The sequence below is a fragment of the Dasypus novemcinctus genome, chromosome 1 (assembly GCF_030445035.2).
Source record: "Dasypus novemcinctus isolate mDasNov1 chromosome 1, mDasNov1.1.hap2, whole genome shotgun sequence".
NCBI classification, from domain to species: Eukaryota; Metazoa; Chordata; class Mammalia; order Cingulata; family Dasypodidae; genus Dasypus; species Dasypus novemcinctus.
Window position 1 is genome coordinate 79,844,700 of NC_080673.1, and position 17,199 is coordinate 79,861,898.

Here is a 17,199-nt window from a genome sequence, read left to right on the forward strand (position 1 = left end):
TCACACAGAGTTATCAAGTCCAAAATCTCAATAGTGCTGAGGTTAAGAAACCCTGTTCTAGGTGAATATACTGGAATCAAGGCATGGTGGCTAAATAGGCTGAGAACTATCAATCTAGAAAACAGTTTCAATTTTAATTTACTGTTTCTTATGGAAAAAAGCATTAACATTAAAAATATATTCATTCATTCACTAAAGCAACAAATATACATTACATTCCTATATATGGGATAGTCATTAAACATAGTAGTAGATTAGATCGTTAGAAAGTGGTTAAGTGCTTACAAAAAAAAAAAAAAAAAGTAGACCAGCTTAAGGGGTACTGGGTGTGCTAGGGGGAGAAGAGGGACAAAGAAGGGTGTGCTGCAATTTTAAAAATGAGTATGTCAGAATATACCTCATTGTGGTGACATTTGAGCAAGATTTAAGAGATGAGAGCATGTAATGAATACATTGACCTGAAAATATAGTTTCGGTTTGTATTCCGTTCACAGGACAGAGTTGTAGTTGAGCCTGCCTACTAGGTAGGTAAATGCTAAGCACTATGAAGGGCACAAAGCTATATCAGACAGTTTCTGCCCTCATGGATCTTCACGATGACTAACAGTCTTGTGTATCATAGAAAGATGAAGACAGCCATTACAGGGCCATAATCTCACCCTATACTATTTGCCCATCTTTTGATCCTTTTTCTTCTGGTGGGGGAAATGACAATGATTATCCCTTATTTTCTACTCATCCTCCACATTTGCTCTTTCTCAGAAGAGTAGAAGGTAACATGGATTAAATGGTGAAATGAGTGCAGAGAAAATTTGAAATGATGACAGTGGGTTTTCAGATTAAGGACCAGGAGCAGTAGGTCAAAGAAATGGAAAGAAATGTTAAATTTACAAAAAGGCTAATGATTTGAAGAAAGACTTACATCTCTTTATTAACCTTCCTTGCTGACTTTCCCCAATCAGCAGTATTTGAAATAAGCCCCTCATTAGCTCTCTGCCTCTCAGGTATGGTAATAGCACTAGGAATTATGCTGTACGAGTTGGAGATTATCATACTCTGGTGCCTGAAGAGTTTGAAGAAGAAATTGGAGTCCAACAGATTGTGATTCACCGGGAGTATCGACCGGACAGCAGTGACTATGACATTGCCTTGGTTAGATTACAAGGACACGAAGAGCAATGTGCCAGATTCAGCAGCCATGTTTTGCCAGCCTGTTTACCACTCTGGAGAGAAAGACCACAGAAAACAGCCCCCAATTGTTACATAACAGGATGGGGAGACACAGGTAATATAAATAATAAATACAAAGGAACAAATGAAAAAAGTCTGGGTACCTTCCTGTGCCTGGGATTATCCACTTATTTGGGTAATAAAATCATAAATGGGTTTAGGCTTAATGGTGCTCGGAAATTCTGCCTTGTATTAAAATGCATGCATGTAATTTGGATTTATATACTGAGAGGGTACTGCTGGTTTCAGTTAGAACTTTAGCACAAACTGAGAGAACTCAATTGCCTTTAAAGCAAAAGGTAGGATACTTGATTATTTTTTTTGGTGGTGTTTAAGGGATAAACAAATCCTCCACCAACTTTTAGTTCCCAGACTAGTGAGGGGACAAAGGAAAAATTTTAAGACGCTATTCCAAGACTTGAGCCTGGCAGTCTTATATTTTAAAATGCTCTTCTAGATGATTTTTTATATAGCTGGTCCAGCAGTTGGGAACTACTGTTAGTTCTGTTAGTTGATTATTATTATTTTGGAAACTAAATCATATGGAGAATCCTAAATATAGAACAGACAAAAGCAGAGCTGCTGAGGTTGAAGTGGGGATCCAAAACACTCAAGTATCTCTTTCATCCCTCCCCTCCCCAGCAAGAGCATAGTTAGTGTATACTCTTCTCAGACAAATTCGGTTTTCTGTATTCTCTTGCTGTAGAATTGGGGCCATGTATATCAGCTAAGTGCTTGGTCAGATGGGCCTTATACAGACCTGTGATTTCACCTGGATAAGGCGCTTCATTCACAAACGACTACTGAATAAGGAAAATTGATAGGTTAATTGTTCATTAAAAATAATTACTGAGAAATTTTTTACAAGTTTATTTGCATAGGTGATTTCAATAGAATTTAATTTAGTAAACCCTAAATCCATGTTACACTAAATCTGTACTTTAGACTTACACTACTTTATAGCTGTAACATTCAGAGCATCTGTAGACTCATAACATTGAAAAAGCATTGTTCCAACCCTGAGATAACAAAATCTCAAAAGGAATGTTTCTACATGAGGATTAAATCAGGTCAAAGTAAATGCATCCTCAGTGTACTGTGCTGATTCATGAGGCAAATCAGGTCTCTGAAATGGCTAAAGTATATCTGGAGAATTATGATCACTTCAAAAGGAAAGGTTCTGTCACCTTTGGACACATCTGAATTGAATTAAATGATCAAGGAAATAAATTTAACAGAATAAGTGTCACTGTGGACAGATGAGTTATTCCAGTTGAGCAAATAGGATCAGAGAAAAGTGGGATTTATCACCAAGATTAAGATATCACAGAAGACACATTATATATTTTAACCACTGAATAAGGCATGAACAAGGAACAAATGGCTTACCAGCAAAAAGAGTAAGCTCACATCAAGTAGTATTTATATATGGGAAAGCATGTGCAATGTTGTTTCTTAATCTTCAAGAAATAGATTTCTATTCAGAAGTTACTGCCACTTTATGTACTTATTTTTGTTTATAATTAATCCTCAAAATTCAGTGGAGTAGATGAATCTAAGGGGAATGGATATGCTAATGCAGAATAAGAACCAATACACTCTCAGCTTTTTAATATATAGAATTTAAATATTAACGATGCCTGCTTTAGGCTTAACATTCTCTATAGGCAAGTCCCTGTTACTCATTATACCTCAAAAAATGTGGTACTGAGAGATTAAAGAAGGGTAAGAGTATGTTAAGTGCCAACATTCAAAGAGGCAGTTAATGACATATGGCATTTATAATTATCACACATTTTAAACCAATAGGGATTCTTTCCAAAAACATTAAATGTGCTAAATGTAGCTCATTTTGCTAAGATCGTGAGCTGCAATCTCATTGACTAATTCAGATGTTTGGTCTGAGTAGGACGAGCCTATTCAAGAACTCTACAACAAGCAGCCATCCCATTGCTTCCTAAGAGGGTCTGTGAAGAACGTTATAAAGGTCGGTTTACAGGGAGGATGCTCTGCGCTGGAAACATCCACGAACGCAAACCTGTGGACAGCTGCCAAGGAGACAGTGGAGGACCACTCATGTGTGAACGGCGTGGCGCAAGCTGGGTAGTATTTGGGGTAACCTCCTGGGGTTACGGCTGTGGAGTCAAGGACTCTCCTGGTGTCTATACCAAAGTCTCGGCCTTTGTACCTTGGATAAAAAGTGTCATCAAACTGTAATTCTTCATGCAGACCTCAGGAGAAAGAAGTACTGTGTGTAAGAATCTGGTGGAAAATTGTTCAACCTTCACTATGGTGCTCAGCCAGAGATGATAACTAATGGAGTCTGAGATCCATGTTTCTGCTTTGTGTTGTGTTTGTAGTAAATCTGTTGAACATTACTGGCAAAGAATTCAGGCTATATACGCCCTTGCTGCTTTTGAACTTTTGATGTGCACATTTATGATTACAGATACCTCAGTGGAATACCGATTATCCATATTTAGCGCTTTTGCCTCTCCAAATTAGTTCTGCTGTCTAAATATTCTTCTCATTTGAGCCTTATTTCTTAAGTTTATTGACTTTGCTTATAAGACTCTCTGATACATAGACTCAGTCTTCCTTGCCCACATTTGACAGGATGAAAAAGTACCCTTTACTACTCAAAATATGAGTGGCATTATTTTCTATTTATGTAAAAGGCTGTCATGAAACCACACATAACAGCTCTGCAGTCTTTTTTAATCGAAACAAATAGCCCAAAAGGTAATGGAATTCCATTATAAACAGACTGGAATAGGATCAAGCCACAGGACATTTGCCCATCCCAAGTATCCAAGTACCAAACCACTATGGAAATTTTAAGAGAAAATACATGGAGCTATTTTATAAGCTACCAGCAAAATTTCTAAGGAATTTCTTATAGCCTAATAAAGACTGTTCACAATTAGTTGTTGGATGTACTTTTCTTATTTAATGTATTTATAATTCACTGTTACTTGACTTACATGCCAATCTCAGTACTGATTTTAAATTTTCAGTACATTCTTTAAATATTTTTATCCCTTTAGTAAAGTCTTATTTCCAGTTTAAAAATCCAATTTGCAACAGGTTTACCTTCTAAGCTGATACATAACATTAGCCAGCACAAGGAGAATGTTACAAAAATTTTTTCCGAAGCTTCTTTCAAAAGCGTAAAATCACCTGTTAAAACCCCATCAGCAGTCTCCCAGTTATTCCAATTATTCATTCCATGTCCTTCTCAGGCATTCTCTAGCCTCTCCATTAATACCCCTCCCTCTGCTTTTCTGATTCACTACTCTATACCCTTACCACAATCATATGAAGATTATATCTATAGCTAATCCCAGATGACTTTTACCAATCACCCCAAATTTATAACTTAGCGAAATATCCATTTTCTGTACCACATCATAAGAGTGCCACCTACTGCAATTTTCTGGTAATTGACTTATACCTGTATTGACACTCTTGGTAGAATTCAGCCCAATACTATTAAAAAAACATTTCCCCCATTACACACAATAGAAAAGTTTGTCTTAAACAGCCTTTGAATTCATGGGGACAACTAGGTAAAAGCTGTAATCAGAACTTTTAACCATACCATGTTCTTGCTTTGGTCTCAATGCTGATGGAAGGGGAAGGGATATTGATTTTCATTAGGCACCCTTACCCAGACGCTCCTGGCAGTAATGCAGAATCTTTGCTGCAAGATTTGTAAATATAAAAAGGTTTAACACCCTCCGAGGTTAGTAATCCTTCCTCAAATCCCAGTAGCTCTTAAATGGAAAAGTCACCATGCAAGGGTTTTACCCTTTTCTACGTCAAAATGTAAATTTTCCCTTTGTATCATACTGTGTTGTCCTTTCAATAGAAAACCGGTGCTAACCTAAAGGTACAAGAAATTGCAATGACGTGTCAGGTAGAGTAGCATAATTTTCTAAAAGTACTGTGATTTTGAAAAACGGTACAATACGAGAAAATGCATTCTTTATTCAAGTTGACTTCAGTAAGTTACAGAACAGGTGCCAAGTAACACATAAACCAGGGGTTGGCAAAACTTGTTAAGGATAATCACTATTTCAGAAAACAAACCTTAACAATATGTAAATGAATGGGCATGGTTGTTCCAAGGTAACTTTTGAAAATGGCCTTAACTTTGCTAAACCCTAACTAGAACACATGGTTCATGAAATAACACCTTCATCATAGCAAATTTTGTCATAACTTTTAAGTGTTCAACACACACTTTCGTAAATAAAGTTATAAATTTCCACCATGCCAAGAATAAAGTCTTGTTCATTTTTTACCTTCCCACCTTATTAATCATCCTAGATGATCACGCAGATGAATCAAGCATATTATCCAATTGTAATAAAGCACCCATTTCATTCTTTGCATAAATACTATGCTCTATTTAACAATCAATATTTAGACCTATATAGTTTCCAGAAATTATTCCCAAGACAATACAAATACAAGTTTGACGATCCACTGCCAAGATGCCAAATAAAGCTTCATCTTTATCATTGTGGATTTCTTGACATCTACGAGAAGAAAACCAGGATTATAACTCAGATCTTTGAACATACTGCACACGGCTGAAATTTTAACTTCGTTATTCTGTATTTGAGTGGCTATTCAATTTTAAGTTACAAAATGTCAGAACAAGCCGTTTTAGCTTTCCAATTCCTTACTGCTAAGGATTAGATTAACTCGTTAACACCAATAAAAAACAAAAGTAAACGTACCTTGTTACATTCTCTGGTCTGAAACATTAGTCCACTTTTCCTAGAAACATTTAAAAATTAGTTAGAAAAGCTCATCCGGTAACTCAAAACATTGCAGTTTTTAACGGTAAAGAATGTTACTTGTGCAAGTCAGAATCTGATACCAATTAAATGGTGACAGCTTTGCCAATAAACAAGAAAATGCTCTTCCATGGCTAGGAAGGGAGACTGCCACAGATGACAGGTCCCAAAGATACATGGAGACTCACAATCCTAGAACTGACCAGCAAGCACAACGTACGGTGTTACTCACCCGCCGGATCTAATTGTGGCAAGTCTCAGAGTGCTGTGACGAAGAGTAGACTCAAAATGGCCACATTTGTCACCGACAGCTAACGAGCTACCTTCACTCCGGTCCACCCGGCACACTCTTTCCACATGAGCCCCTGAGCCCACGAAGGCTAAGGCTCGAACTCAGGACCCAGGGTCGCACGTGGCCGCCGCGCGACCTAACAAACACCTAAGTGTGTCTCCGCTTGCGACCCTAAAGTCCTTCCAAACCGACCCCAGTCTACCTCTATAACAAGTGTATTGAACTTGCTGCATTTTCGTTACCCCAAAAAGTTTCGACTCAATTATCACTACGGCACGCAAAACACAACAAAACACACTCAACCCCCACGGCTACTGGCTGTAAAAGACTGGAGTTCTGGGCGCACGCTTTCTTATAGCGCTGATGACGCTTTTCCGGGGGCTGAACCGCGAGAGGCGGCGCCTCCAGATTCCTCCCTCCTCTCGGGTCCCGCCAAGGTTCTACCCCTTCCGTTGGCCACCTCCTACCAGAAGGCCTCACCCTCCTCTAAGTTTTTTACCCTCTCCCCTGCCTGTCATCTAGGTCTGGGTTCGATGTCCAGGCCCCAGCCCAAGCGCATGCGTATAGAGAGGCGCCAAAATGCTCTCGCGAGACAAGGAGATTTTTTTTTTGACGCTGGCGGGCGCCGGCTGACCGAACGGGCTTGCAAGGTTGTATTTTTCCTTGGTGCGTTTAGGATAGTTGTTTTAGAAATCACGGTTATTTCCGCACCACTAGGTTCGGCAGCGCTACACTTCTTAATCCTAGTGGGTTGATTAGTTTGTAACTCACTGATTTTTTTGTGTCTCTGCTAGTGAACTTCATCTCTCTCTGGAATTGCTGTTTCTTTAGCTCCTGTGACCAAGGTCCTCTCGGGTTTGTTTTCCTTCCTTCCTTCGATTATTGTGGTGGAATCTATTAGCGGTTTGCAAAATCTGGTTGCAGTCAACGCTGACACCCTCGCCAAAACGTTTTCTAAACCTAAGATCAGAAAAAGGAAAGATGTCCCACCCGATGTCGGCACGGGAGACGCATTTAAGGGCGTATGTGCACGTTTCCCGTCCTGCTGCATCACCCACTGTTAGTTATGCTCTGTCCGGTCTGGCAGCCCCTGGACCCGCGTAACTCCTGAAAACGAACTCGTGGGCCTTAACTCCCCTGCTATGCGTTTCTTGGAGGGTGCAATTAAATAAATTGTAAAGCTACCGTCATTGTAAAATATAATTGCTAACGTTTAGGAATAGCTTTAGTCTTAGACTCATGCTTATGAAATGCAACTAGCCTTATTTTTTATTTTCCTTCGCTATAAAACAAGGGTTCGGGTGAAACTACTTAAACGTGGGCCATTTGTGACAACAAATTGAAGCAACTGGTGTTAGGAAGGGTGAATAATGTGCTACCGTGGAGATCCACAGAAGCTTGATACAATCATTACATACTTTTGAGGAAAATTTAAGTAGAGGAAAAATTGCTGCTGTGGTTAAAGTTGGATTGGACAAGCTTATAGGAGATAAATTTTAGTTTGAAAGAATTAGAGCTGTTTCTAAAGCTCACCTTACCTCTTCCTGCCTTATGTCCTCTTAATCTACCCTAATTCACACACTTAAACACACTTCATTGCACTAATAAACTGAAAGAACTCTTGAGTAACTTAATATTGAATCAAAGTAGGGAGTTTTGCCAGATAAGATCTCTAAATAATCATCCACGTATGCTAAACTATGAAGAGTTATTAAAGAAATTTTATTGAAATTCCCTTGGGGTTAAGGGGCTAGACCAATGATGACTGTATATGTGTGTGTGTGTGTGTATTGGCTTCTATACTAGAACTTTGTGCTTTGGCCAAACTGGAATATACTCTTGTAAAAATCTGCCCCTTTCTGCCGTCAGATTTTTTATGTTATTTTCTTCATCTTGAAAGTCCTTCCAATTATTTTCATCTGTCAAAATTCTATTCAGCTTTCTAGGCTTTGTTCACATACAATTTGTTCTATGAAACTTTGTTACTCCAACTGGATTTGACTTTTTCCCCTCCTTTGACATGCTGTAGTACTTAACTCATATTTTTCTTCATATTTTTCTCCTGGTATTCTATTTTTAATCATAAGAGTTTGTGTATTTATCAACTTTATTATTTTATAACCTCCTTTTGGACGGGGACTCTGTCTAACTCATTGTCTTATCTGAAGTGCCCATCAGAAGGTCTTGCATTAAATGAGTACTCAATTTCATTATCAAATCTTTGAGGTATTCAATATATATTTCTGGAATTGAATTAGTTTATATTTATTTTAAAAAGCCAACAAATGTGGGCTGTGCTTAGTGACTTGCTTTCAAAGAGTAGAGTAAAGAAAGGAGTAAGAAGCCTAACTTTACAGTGGAGAAATCTGGAAAACACTACCTATACCAGGAGCTCGAGATGAATGTCACCAGTGATATGATGATAGCACGTAACTGATAGGATGTATCAGATACTTCCTTTCTTTATTATTCCCCCAAAACCCATAACTCCAATTGTCTTGGTTTACCAGGTCTGCTATAACAAATACCACAGGCTGGTTGACTTAAAAGACCTGAGTTTATTATATCAGTTTTGGAGGTTGGACATCCAGAATCAAAATGTTGTCAGGACTATACTTTCTCTGAAGTCTGTAGTGTTCTGGAGGTAGCTTGCTGACAATCCATAATTCATTATCTACTTCAGTCATGTGACCATTTGTCTTCTCTTTACTCCTACTCTTGTGTCCAAATTTCCTCTAGGACTATAGACATACTGGGTCAAGGCCCACCCTGATTAAGTTTGGTCTCACCTTAATTAAAAACATCTTCAAAGATCCTATTACAAATGAGTGCATATCTGTAGGATGAGGATTAGGACTTGAACATGTTTTGTTTTCTTTTGTTTTATGAAGTACTGGGGACTGGGAATTAAATCTTGGACCTCGTATGTGGGAAGCCAGCACTGAACCACTTAGCCACATCGGCTCCCCTGAGTTGGTTTTTTTTTTCCCCTTGTTTTGCTTGTTTTTTTTTTTTTTTTAGGAGGCACCAGGAACTGAACCTGGGACCTCCCATGTGGGAAGCAGATGCTCAACCATTTGAGCCACATCCATTCCCTGAACATGTTTTTGTTAGGGACTAGATTAGCTCATGACACCAGCCTTACCATGAGAAAAACACAAAAAATCAAATTGACAGGCATTCTACAAAATACCTGATCAATACTCAGAACTGTGAAGGTCATCTAAAACAGGGTGGAACCTGGGGCAGAAAAAGGATGTTAATGGAAAAACTAGTGAAATATGAATAAAGTATGGAATTTATAGTAATCTACGAATATTGGTCTCTTAGTTGTAACAAATCATGGTATTGTAGATGTTAATGAAGGGAAAACTCAGTATCACCTTTGCAAATTTTATAAATCTAAAAATATTTTAAAATAAGTTTTATTTTATAAAATCTCATTACATTACAATCTATTATATATTCTCTTTTTTTTTCTATTTTTTAAAAAAAGGCTTGTGGATTACAGAAAAATCGAGCAGAAAATGCAGTTTCTATATCCTCCCTATTATTAAGACCTTGCATTAGTGTGGTACATTTGTTAGAGCTGATGAAAGAATGTTATAATTGTCTGATTAACTGTAGTCCACAGTTTACAGTAGGGTTTTCTGTTTATGTTGTATGATCGTGTGGTTTTGTTTTTTTTTTTAAATTTTAGTCTAGTAACATATACAGCCTAAAATATACACTTATAATCACAATCAAATATAAGTCAGTGCTGTGAATGGGCCTTCACTATTTCTAATGTTTCTATATAATGTGGAAGGGGGAGGGAAGATAATCACATACTTGTTCTTAACAGTTTCCATTCTAAAGTGACTCTTGTCCTATTGACTTCTGTTTCATGGAGGAAGGCAAGTTGCATGGCCACATCCAACTTCAAAAGGGTGGGGAAAATGTTTCCTACTGTGTACTTAGAAGAAGAATCAGAAATAGTGAAAAGCACTGAAGATTTCTGCAGTTGGCAAACCATAACCTCTTTTACAATTGTTTTTATAGTCACTTTTTCCTTTCCTTTTCTCCATTGTCACACTACTAATCTAAGACAATCTGAGTTTTTGTGGAGTGAGTTGCTCTGTGGTGTGTCATGGGAACACATAGCTTAGCCACAAAAGAGATTCTCAATAAATGACCCTTTATTACTCACACAGCAAAAAAAGGCCCAAAAGAACAGAGGAAAAGGTCTCACTCTGGAGTCCCCTATGGAGGTCACCTCTTTGGACCAGGGTCCATGGATGGCAGCCTTACATGCCCCGCTTCACTTTGGAGAGGAAGCACCCCTCTGCTGTCTGAATATGGGGTATTTATATACCTCCTACTACCAAGCAAAAAGCACTATTAAGCAACGTTTGTGCAAAGTTCCTGCCCTGACAAGCATCTGGGGTTGCTTGTACCCAGTTTCATCTTCAAGATTTGAACAAGCCATGTCTCCATGGGGCTGCAGAATGGAAACATCAAAACATCTGCACACAATCAAATGAGGTGTGATGGTTAGGTTATTGTGTCAACTCAGCCAGGTAATTGTGCCCAGTTGTTTGGTCAAGCAAGCACTGGGGTAACTGTAATACAAGGGCATTTATGGACTTTAGTACCATTGACTTTACTTCAGTGGTAAATCATAGATAAGTGGTTATAATTACATCAATCAGGGAGATTGCCATCAGCAATGAGTGATGCTTTACCCAATCAGTTAAATGCCTTAAAGGGGGAAGTGATTCCAGCACTGAGTGAGAATTTCCCAGCTCGCCTTTGGACAGCCACCATCTCCCAAGAACTCGTCAAGAACCTTCATTGGACTTTCATTGGAGCCCCTGGTTGCAGCATGTCTGTGGAACCTGGACTTATGCATCTTCACCGTCATGTGAGAGACTCCTATAAAAGTGCATACTATTGACAGATATCTCTTGTTGATTCTGTGTCCCTAGATAACCTTGACTAATACATGAGGTGAAAAGGAGAGAGGTAGGCAAGGACTGGGAGGTGGATGCTGAGCATGTCTGTGACTTCCCCAGCAGTTGTCTGCCTACCAGTCCTTACTAGCCCCTCTTTCCAACAAACTACATATATTCCTATAGGATTAAAATTTTTCTAAAATACTGTTTTCTCTGTGTTAGACACTTACTGCAAAAATTGTAATGGCTTTCCACTATCATGTCAACCAAACTACTCATCCGTGGCCAATAGTATGTTACACTTAGCATCGTCTTTTTTTTTTTTTTTCAACATTTATTTATTTATTTCTCTGTTCATCTTCCTTTTTTAGGAGGCACTGGGAACCACACCTGGGACCTCTCATGGGAGGGAGGCATCTAATCATTTGAGCCACCTCCACTACCTGTTTTGATGTGTCTGTCATTATGTTTTCCTCATGTCTTCTGTTGTGTCATCTTCTTGGGACAACTTCGTCATGCCAGCCTGTTGCACCAGCTTGCTGTGTTGCTCATTTTCTTTTGGAGGCATTGGGAACTGAACCCCAGACCTCCCATGTGGTAGATGGAAGCTCAATTGCTTGAGTCACATCCACTTCCTAGCATGCTAATTCTTGTTTTTGTGCATGCTATTTCCCAGCATAGATTTTATTTCCCTTTTTTACTACCCATCCTTTCAGGTCCATCTCAGTTCTGATTGTTTGTTTTATAGGAAGATTTCCTCTAGAACATCAGTGGACACTTTTTTTTTTTTCCTTTACTTACATCCTCAGTATTTATTCCTTGTGTTTTATATTTTTAAAAATTATTTATCAACAAACATTTAAAGAGTTCCTACTATGAATCAGGCACTATTCTAGGTGCTGGGGCCCATAGTAGTAAACAAAGCAGACAAAACTTTGTACTCTCATGGAGCCTATAATTTAGTGACAGAAAAGAGACAAATAAGATTTCTTTCAGAGAAGCAGGATCATAGAATCACTAGGAATAGATAGATATAAATATATAAATCACCTTACACAGTTTTGAATGGAAAAGCAAGGAAAACTGGAACATGCAAGGATGAGTTGGACTCCATGAAAATGGACTAGAAGCTACATTGATCTCTCTCTGATTCCAAGGCTCTGATTTTAATAATGGGGTGCTCTGCATTCCTGTTGTCATAGACTGAAATAGATACATGAACCAGAAGTTGCTGAAGTTGAAGGAGAGCTGGCAGAAGCTGGAGAAGTATGGACTTGGCTTCTGCTCCACATCTGTAAGATGAGATAGCAAATAAATGACAGCTTGAATGATCTATGACATTTCTTCATGCCCTGCACTGGCTGGCCTTCCAAGTGTAAAAAGTGTGTGACAGCTGCTTCACTTCCATCCACCAAATCTCTTACAGAATGTCTCTTGTGGCTCAAACTAACCTGGGACTATGCAGGAAGTGAACAGAAAACATTTCCCTTAGCCAAGTTGACACAATAGAAATTAATCACCATCAGTAAATTATTAGTATATTAATGTTAATAAGTGCTATGGAGGAAAATAAAGCAAGAAGGGGGAATGAGAACTGTGTGGGGATAGAAACTGTCATTTTTTAAAAGGGTGTTCAAGAATGGTCTTACTGAGGATGTGACATTAGGTTAAAGACTTAAAGGAAATGTCTTAGTTTGCCAGGGCTACTATAACAATACAGACTAGTTGGCTTAAACAACAGGTATTATTGTCTCAGTTTTTTCCAAATCAGACAGGGTTGTGCTTTCTCTAAAGTCTGTAGCTTTCTGGTGAAGGTTTAGCAGTAATCCATAACTCAATCTCTACCTCTGTCACATGACCATCTGTTTCCTGCTGCATCCATATTTCCTTAGAAGTACTGTCATACTGGATGAAGACCTACCTTGATTCAGTTTGACCTCACCTTACCTAATAACATCTTCAAAAATCCTTTTTAAAAAAGTGTTCATATCCATAGGACCAGAATTAGTGTTGGGGACATGATTCAGTTCATAACAGGAGGTGAGGAAATAAAACATACACATATTTGGAAGAAGAATGTGAGAAACAACTAATGTTTCCTGAGTTGATCAGCATACCTGAGGTGGTAGGCAGCTGTCATGGGTTGAATTGTGTACTCCAAAAGATATTTTGATGTCCTAACCCCTAGTATTTCAGAATGTGACCACATTGGAAATACGGTCTTTTTTTTTTTTAAAGATACTTATATAAATGTTTCAGAGGATATATAAGCGATTCCCATATGCCCTGCTCCCCACACCTTCCACATTTTCCCACATTAACTACACCCCCCATTAGTGTGGTACATTCATTGCAATTGATAAATACATTCTGGATCATTGCCGCACAGCATGGATTATAGTTTACATTGTAGTCCACACTCTCTCCCACTCAATTCTGTAGGATATGGTAAGATACATAATGGTCTATATTTGCCATTGTAATGTCATTCAGGACAATTCCCAAGTCCTGAAAATGCCCCCATATTACACCTGTTTTTCTCTCTCCCTACCATCAGAAACTTCAGTGGCCACTGCCTCCACATCAATAATATTTCTTCCATTGCTGTAATCACAATAGGTGTATAGTAGAATACTAGTAAGTCTATTTTAGTTCATAGTTCATTCCCTAATCCTGAGGATTCTGTGATGGTGATGCTTACCACACACCCTTGGTGGGGGGGTGGTATGGGGCTTTGATTCCATACAGCTAATGGATGGAACTCTCTTGCTTGCAGTTTTAGACACTTTCATTTCCTTGGTATGTTGATTATTCATCATCTCCTTGTTAGTTGTCCTGGGTGAGCTCAATGAACTGGAGAATAGGCATTGCAACTCCATTGATATTCACGGCCCAGCTGGCACTTGGACAGCTCAAAGATTTAAGTCTCATGGATGTACACCTTTCAACTGTAGTACTAATTGTAAGTTCAAATAGAAGGACAGAAGAGCCATGCGTAGGGGAACCACAACTCTGTCTTGGGACCAAATTCCTGACCTATCTGCCCTGACTAGTGTCTGGATGTCTCCAGAGCCTTCAGGAACCCTGCTATATTGGGTGGTATCTACTTTGAGATCCTGCTGAGACGTGCATAAGCATTATCTCTGGAATGACCTCCCAATTCACTTTGAACTCTTAGTCATATAAACTCATTTGTCTTTATCTTTTCCCACTTTTGGTCAAGGCCTTTTTTCTTCTTTTTTTTTTCCAGTTGCATTGCTTGTTGGTACTTGGTAGCAATCCCTTGGTGCCAGAGAGGCTCATCCCTGGGAGTCATGTCCCATGCTGGGGGAAAGTTATTGTGTTTATATGATGAGTTTGGCTTAGAAAAAGGCCACATTTGAGCAACGGGGGGCTCCCAGTAGGTAACTCATAGGCATAGGGTCTTTCTGATGGAACTAGTTATGTTAATATGACTGGCTACTTATATGAACAGGAGAGGAAACCCAGACAGACAGAAAGAAAATGGTCATGTGAAGATGGAGGCAGAGATTGGAATTATCTGCCACAAGCCAATAAATGCCAAGGATTTCTTGTCACCACCAGGAGCTAGGAATGAGATGGAATGAGAGAGCATGGCTATCGTAGTTTGAGGCTTTTATGGACCCCAGAAAAATCATGTCCTTAGAGGTAATCCATTCCTTTGGGTGTGAACCTTTTATAGGTAGAACCTTTTGATTAGGTTACCTCAGTTAAGGGTCTTTTGATTAGATTACTTCAGTAGGGCATAGCCCAGGTTTGGTCTTGATCCTTTTACAGGAATCCTTTATAAATGGGATGAATATGAAGATGGACATAGGAAAAAACCCACAGAAGCCCAGAGAGAAAACCACAGGAGCAGTGAGAAAGCCAGAGAAGGCCAGAAGCTGAAAACAATAAAACCTAGAAGAGAAGGGAGAGATCAGCAGATGCCTCCATATGCCTTGCAATATGAGAGAGGAGTCCAGGATTGCCAGCAGCTGGTCTTCAGAGAGAAAGCATCACTTGATGATACCTTGATTAGGACCTTTTTCTCAGTCTTGAAATGTAAGCTTACAACCTAATAAATACCCATTGTAAAAGCCAACCCATTTCTGATATATTGCATTTTAGACACATAGAAAACTAAAACAATGATCCTGTTGACTGATACCTTGATTTCAGACTTCCAGCCTCCAGAACTGTGAGACAATAAATTTTTGTTGGTTTAAACCACCTAATTTGTGGTATTTTGTTATGGCAGCCCTAGGAAACTAAGACAGCTGCCTTCTACCATAGCTCCTATCATTATCCCAGTCCTGTACCTCTGCCCTTATGTAATCCCTTCACTCTGAGTGGCAAAGCAATGGGATGACACTTCTGATATTAGATTATATAAGATTATGACTTTTGTCTTGCTTAGCACTCCCTCTCTTGCCTTCTTGGATTGCTTATTCAGATGAGGCAAACTGCCATGTTTAAGATGCCCACATGGCCTCTGTCTAACAGCCAACAAGGAACTGAGACCTTTACATCAATAAACTGTGAGGAACTGAATCCTGCTCAACAGCCACATGAGTGAGCTTGGAAACAGATCCTTAACCAGGCAAGCCTTGAGATAACTTTAGTTGTGGCTATTGATTGCAGTCTGTGAAGAACCCTGAAGCAGAGGATCTGGCCAAGCCATACCCAGATTCCTAACCTCCAGATACAGAAAGTGTGTAAGATAGTAAATGTTTTAAGCCACTAAATTTTGGGGTAATTTGTTATATACGATAGATAACTCATATATTTGGAATGATCAGGAAACAAAAATGAGGCCAGTTTGGCTGAAGTGGAATAAGCAAATAAGAATGCAGTTAGAAAGGTATTAGCAGGCTACCTAGGGCCTTATTAGTAATTGTAACTGTTTTAGTTTGCCAAAGGGCTGCTGATGCAAAATACCAGAAATGTATTGACTTTTATAAAGGGTTTTTTTCCCCACATACTTTTATATACACTTAGGTTACATAAATGTTACATAAAAAAATAAGGGATTTCCCTATGCTCCACTCTCCACACCTCCCACTTTCCCCCGCATTAACAACTTCTTTCATTAGTGTGGTACATTCATTGCAATTGATGGACACATTTTTAAGCATTGCCACTATGCATGGATTCTATTTTACACTGTAGTTTATACTCTCTCCTCTCAATTCTGTAGGTTATGGCAGGATATATAATGGCCTATATCTGTTGTTGCAGTGTCATTCAGGACAATTCCAAATATGAAAATGCCTCCATATTACATCTCTTTCCCTCTCCTTGCCCTCAGCACCTCCAGTGGCCACTGTCTCCACATCACTGATACATTAAATTTCTTCCATTGCTAGAATCACAAAAAGTCTATAGTAGAATACCAGTAAGTCCACTCTAGTCCATATTTTATTCACCAATCCTGCAAATTCTGGGATGGTGATGCCCACTCCTTCAGGGGAAAAGCTCACAGTTCCAAGGCTGTGAAAAATCCAACCCAAGGCACCATAAGAGGTGCTTTCTCACCAAACTTAGCTACTGTTGATCCTGACATTGTTGCTATGTGGTGAAGTAAGATGGCTGCCAGTCTCTGTGGAGGTCTCTTGTCTTCCCCTCCAGAATCTACCATCTCTTAGAGCTCAGCTGTAAACAACCAGGCATAGGGCTTATCTCTTTCTGAACTTCCTATAACAGTCTCGACTGGTCTGCGCTCTTCCCAAGTTCAGCTGTAAACTATTAGACATATAGCAGGGCTGTTCTCCTCTTGAGGTGCCCTGTGTGCCCAGCCTCTTGGGGACTTTGTGCTTAAGTAATCTTCTTACATTGCAGAATCAACTATACCAGCTCCCTTTACCCTCTCTCTGTCCATGTGAGTCCATTTATATCAGACCCAGCGAGGGGATGGGGACTCAACCTGAGCCTC

The 17,199-nt window shown here is 39.2% G+C and overlaps 1 protein-coding gene, 1 long non-coding RNA gene and 1 other non-coding gene across 3 annotated transcripts in view; 1 reads left to right on the forward strand and 2 right to left on the reverse strand.

Moving 5' to 3' along the window:
* Nucleotides 1-5,519, forward strand: part of PRSS12 (serine protease 12) — a 78,696-nt gene extending 73,177 nt beyond the window's left edge. Inside the window, exons 10-11 of the mRNA XM_012519845.3 lie at nucleotides 1,005-1,285; nucleotides 3,140-5,519. Coding sequence (XP_012375299.3) covers nucleotides 1,005-1,285; nucleotides 3,140-3,447 — 589 coding nt within the window. The 3' untranslated portion in view covers nucleotides 3,448-5,519. The remainder of the gene's footprint in view (nucleotides 1-1,004; nucleotides 1,286-3,139) is intronic.
* LOC101439155 (uncharacterized) lies at nucleotides 5,201-6,698 on the reverse strand. Its single transcript, XR_189016.5, has 3 exons — nucleotides 6,271-6,698; nucleotides 5,979-6,018; nucleotides 5,201-5,774 (listed from the first exon to the last, which is right to left on the reverse strand). It is a non-coding gene; the product is annotated as an uncharacterized lncRNA (long non-coding RNA).
* LOC111760665 (small nucleolar RNA SNORA24) lies at nucleotides 6,090-6,220 on the reverse strand. The gene has a single exon (XR_002794288.1). It is a non-coding gene; the product is annotated as a small nucleolar RNA SNORA24 (small nucleolar RNA).
* Nucleotides 6,699-17,199: the final 10,501 nt, after the last annotated feature.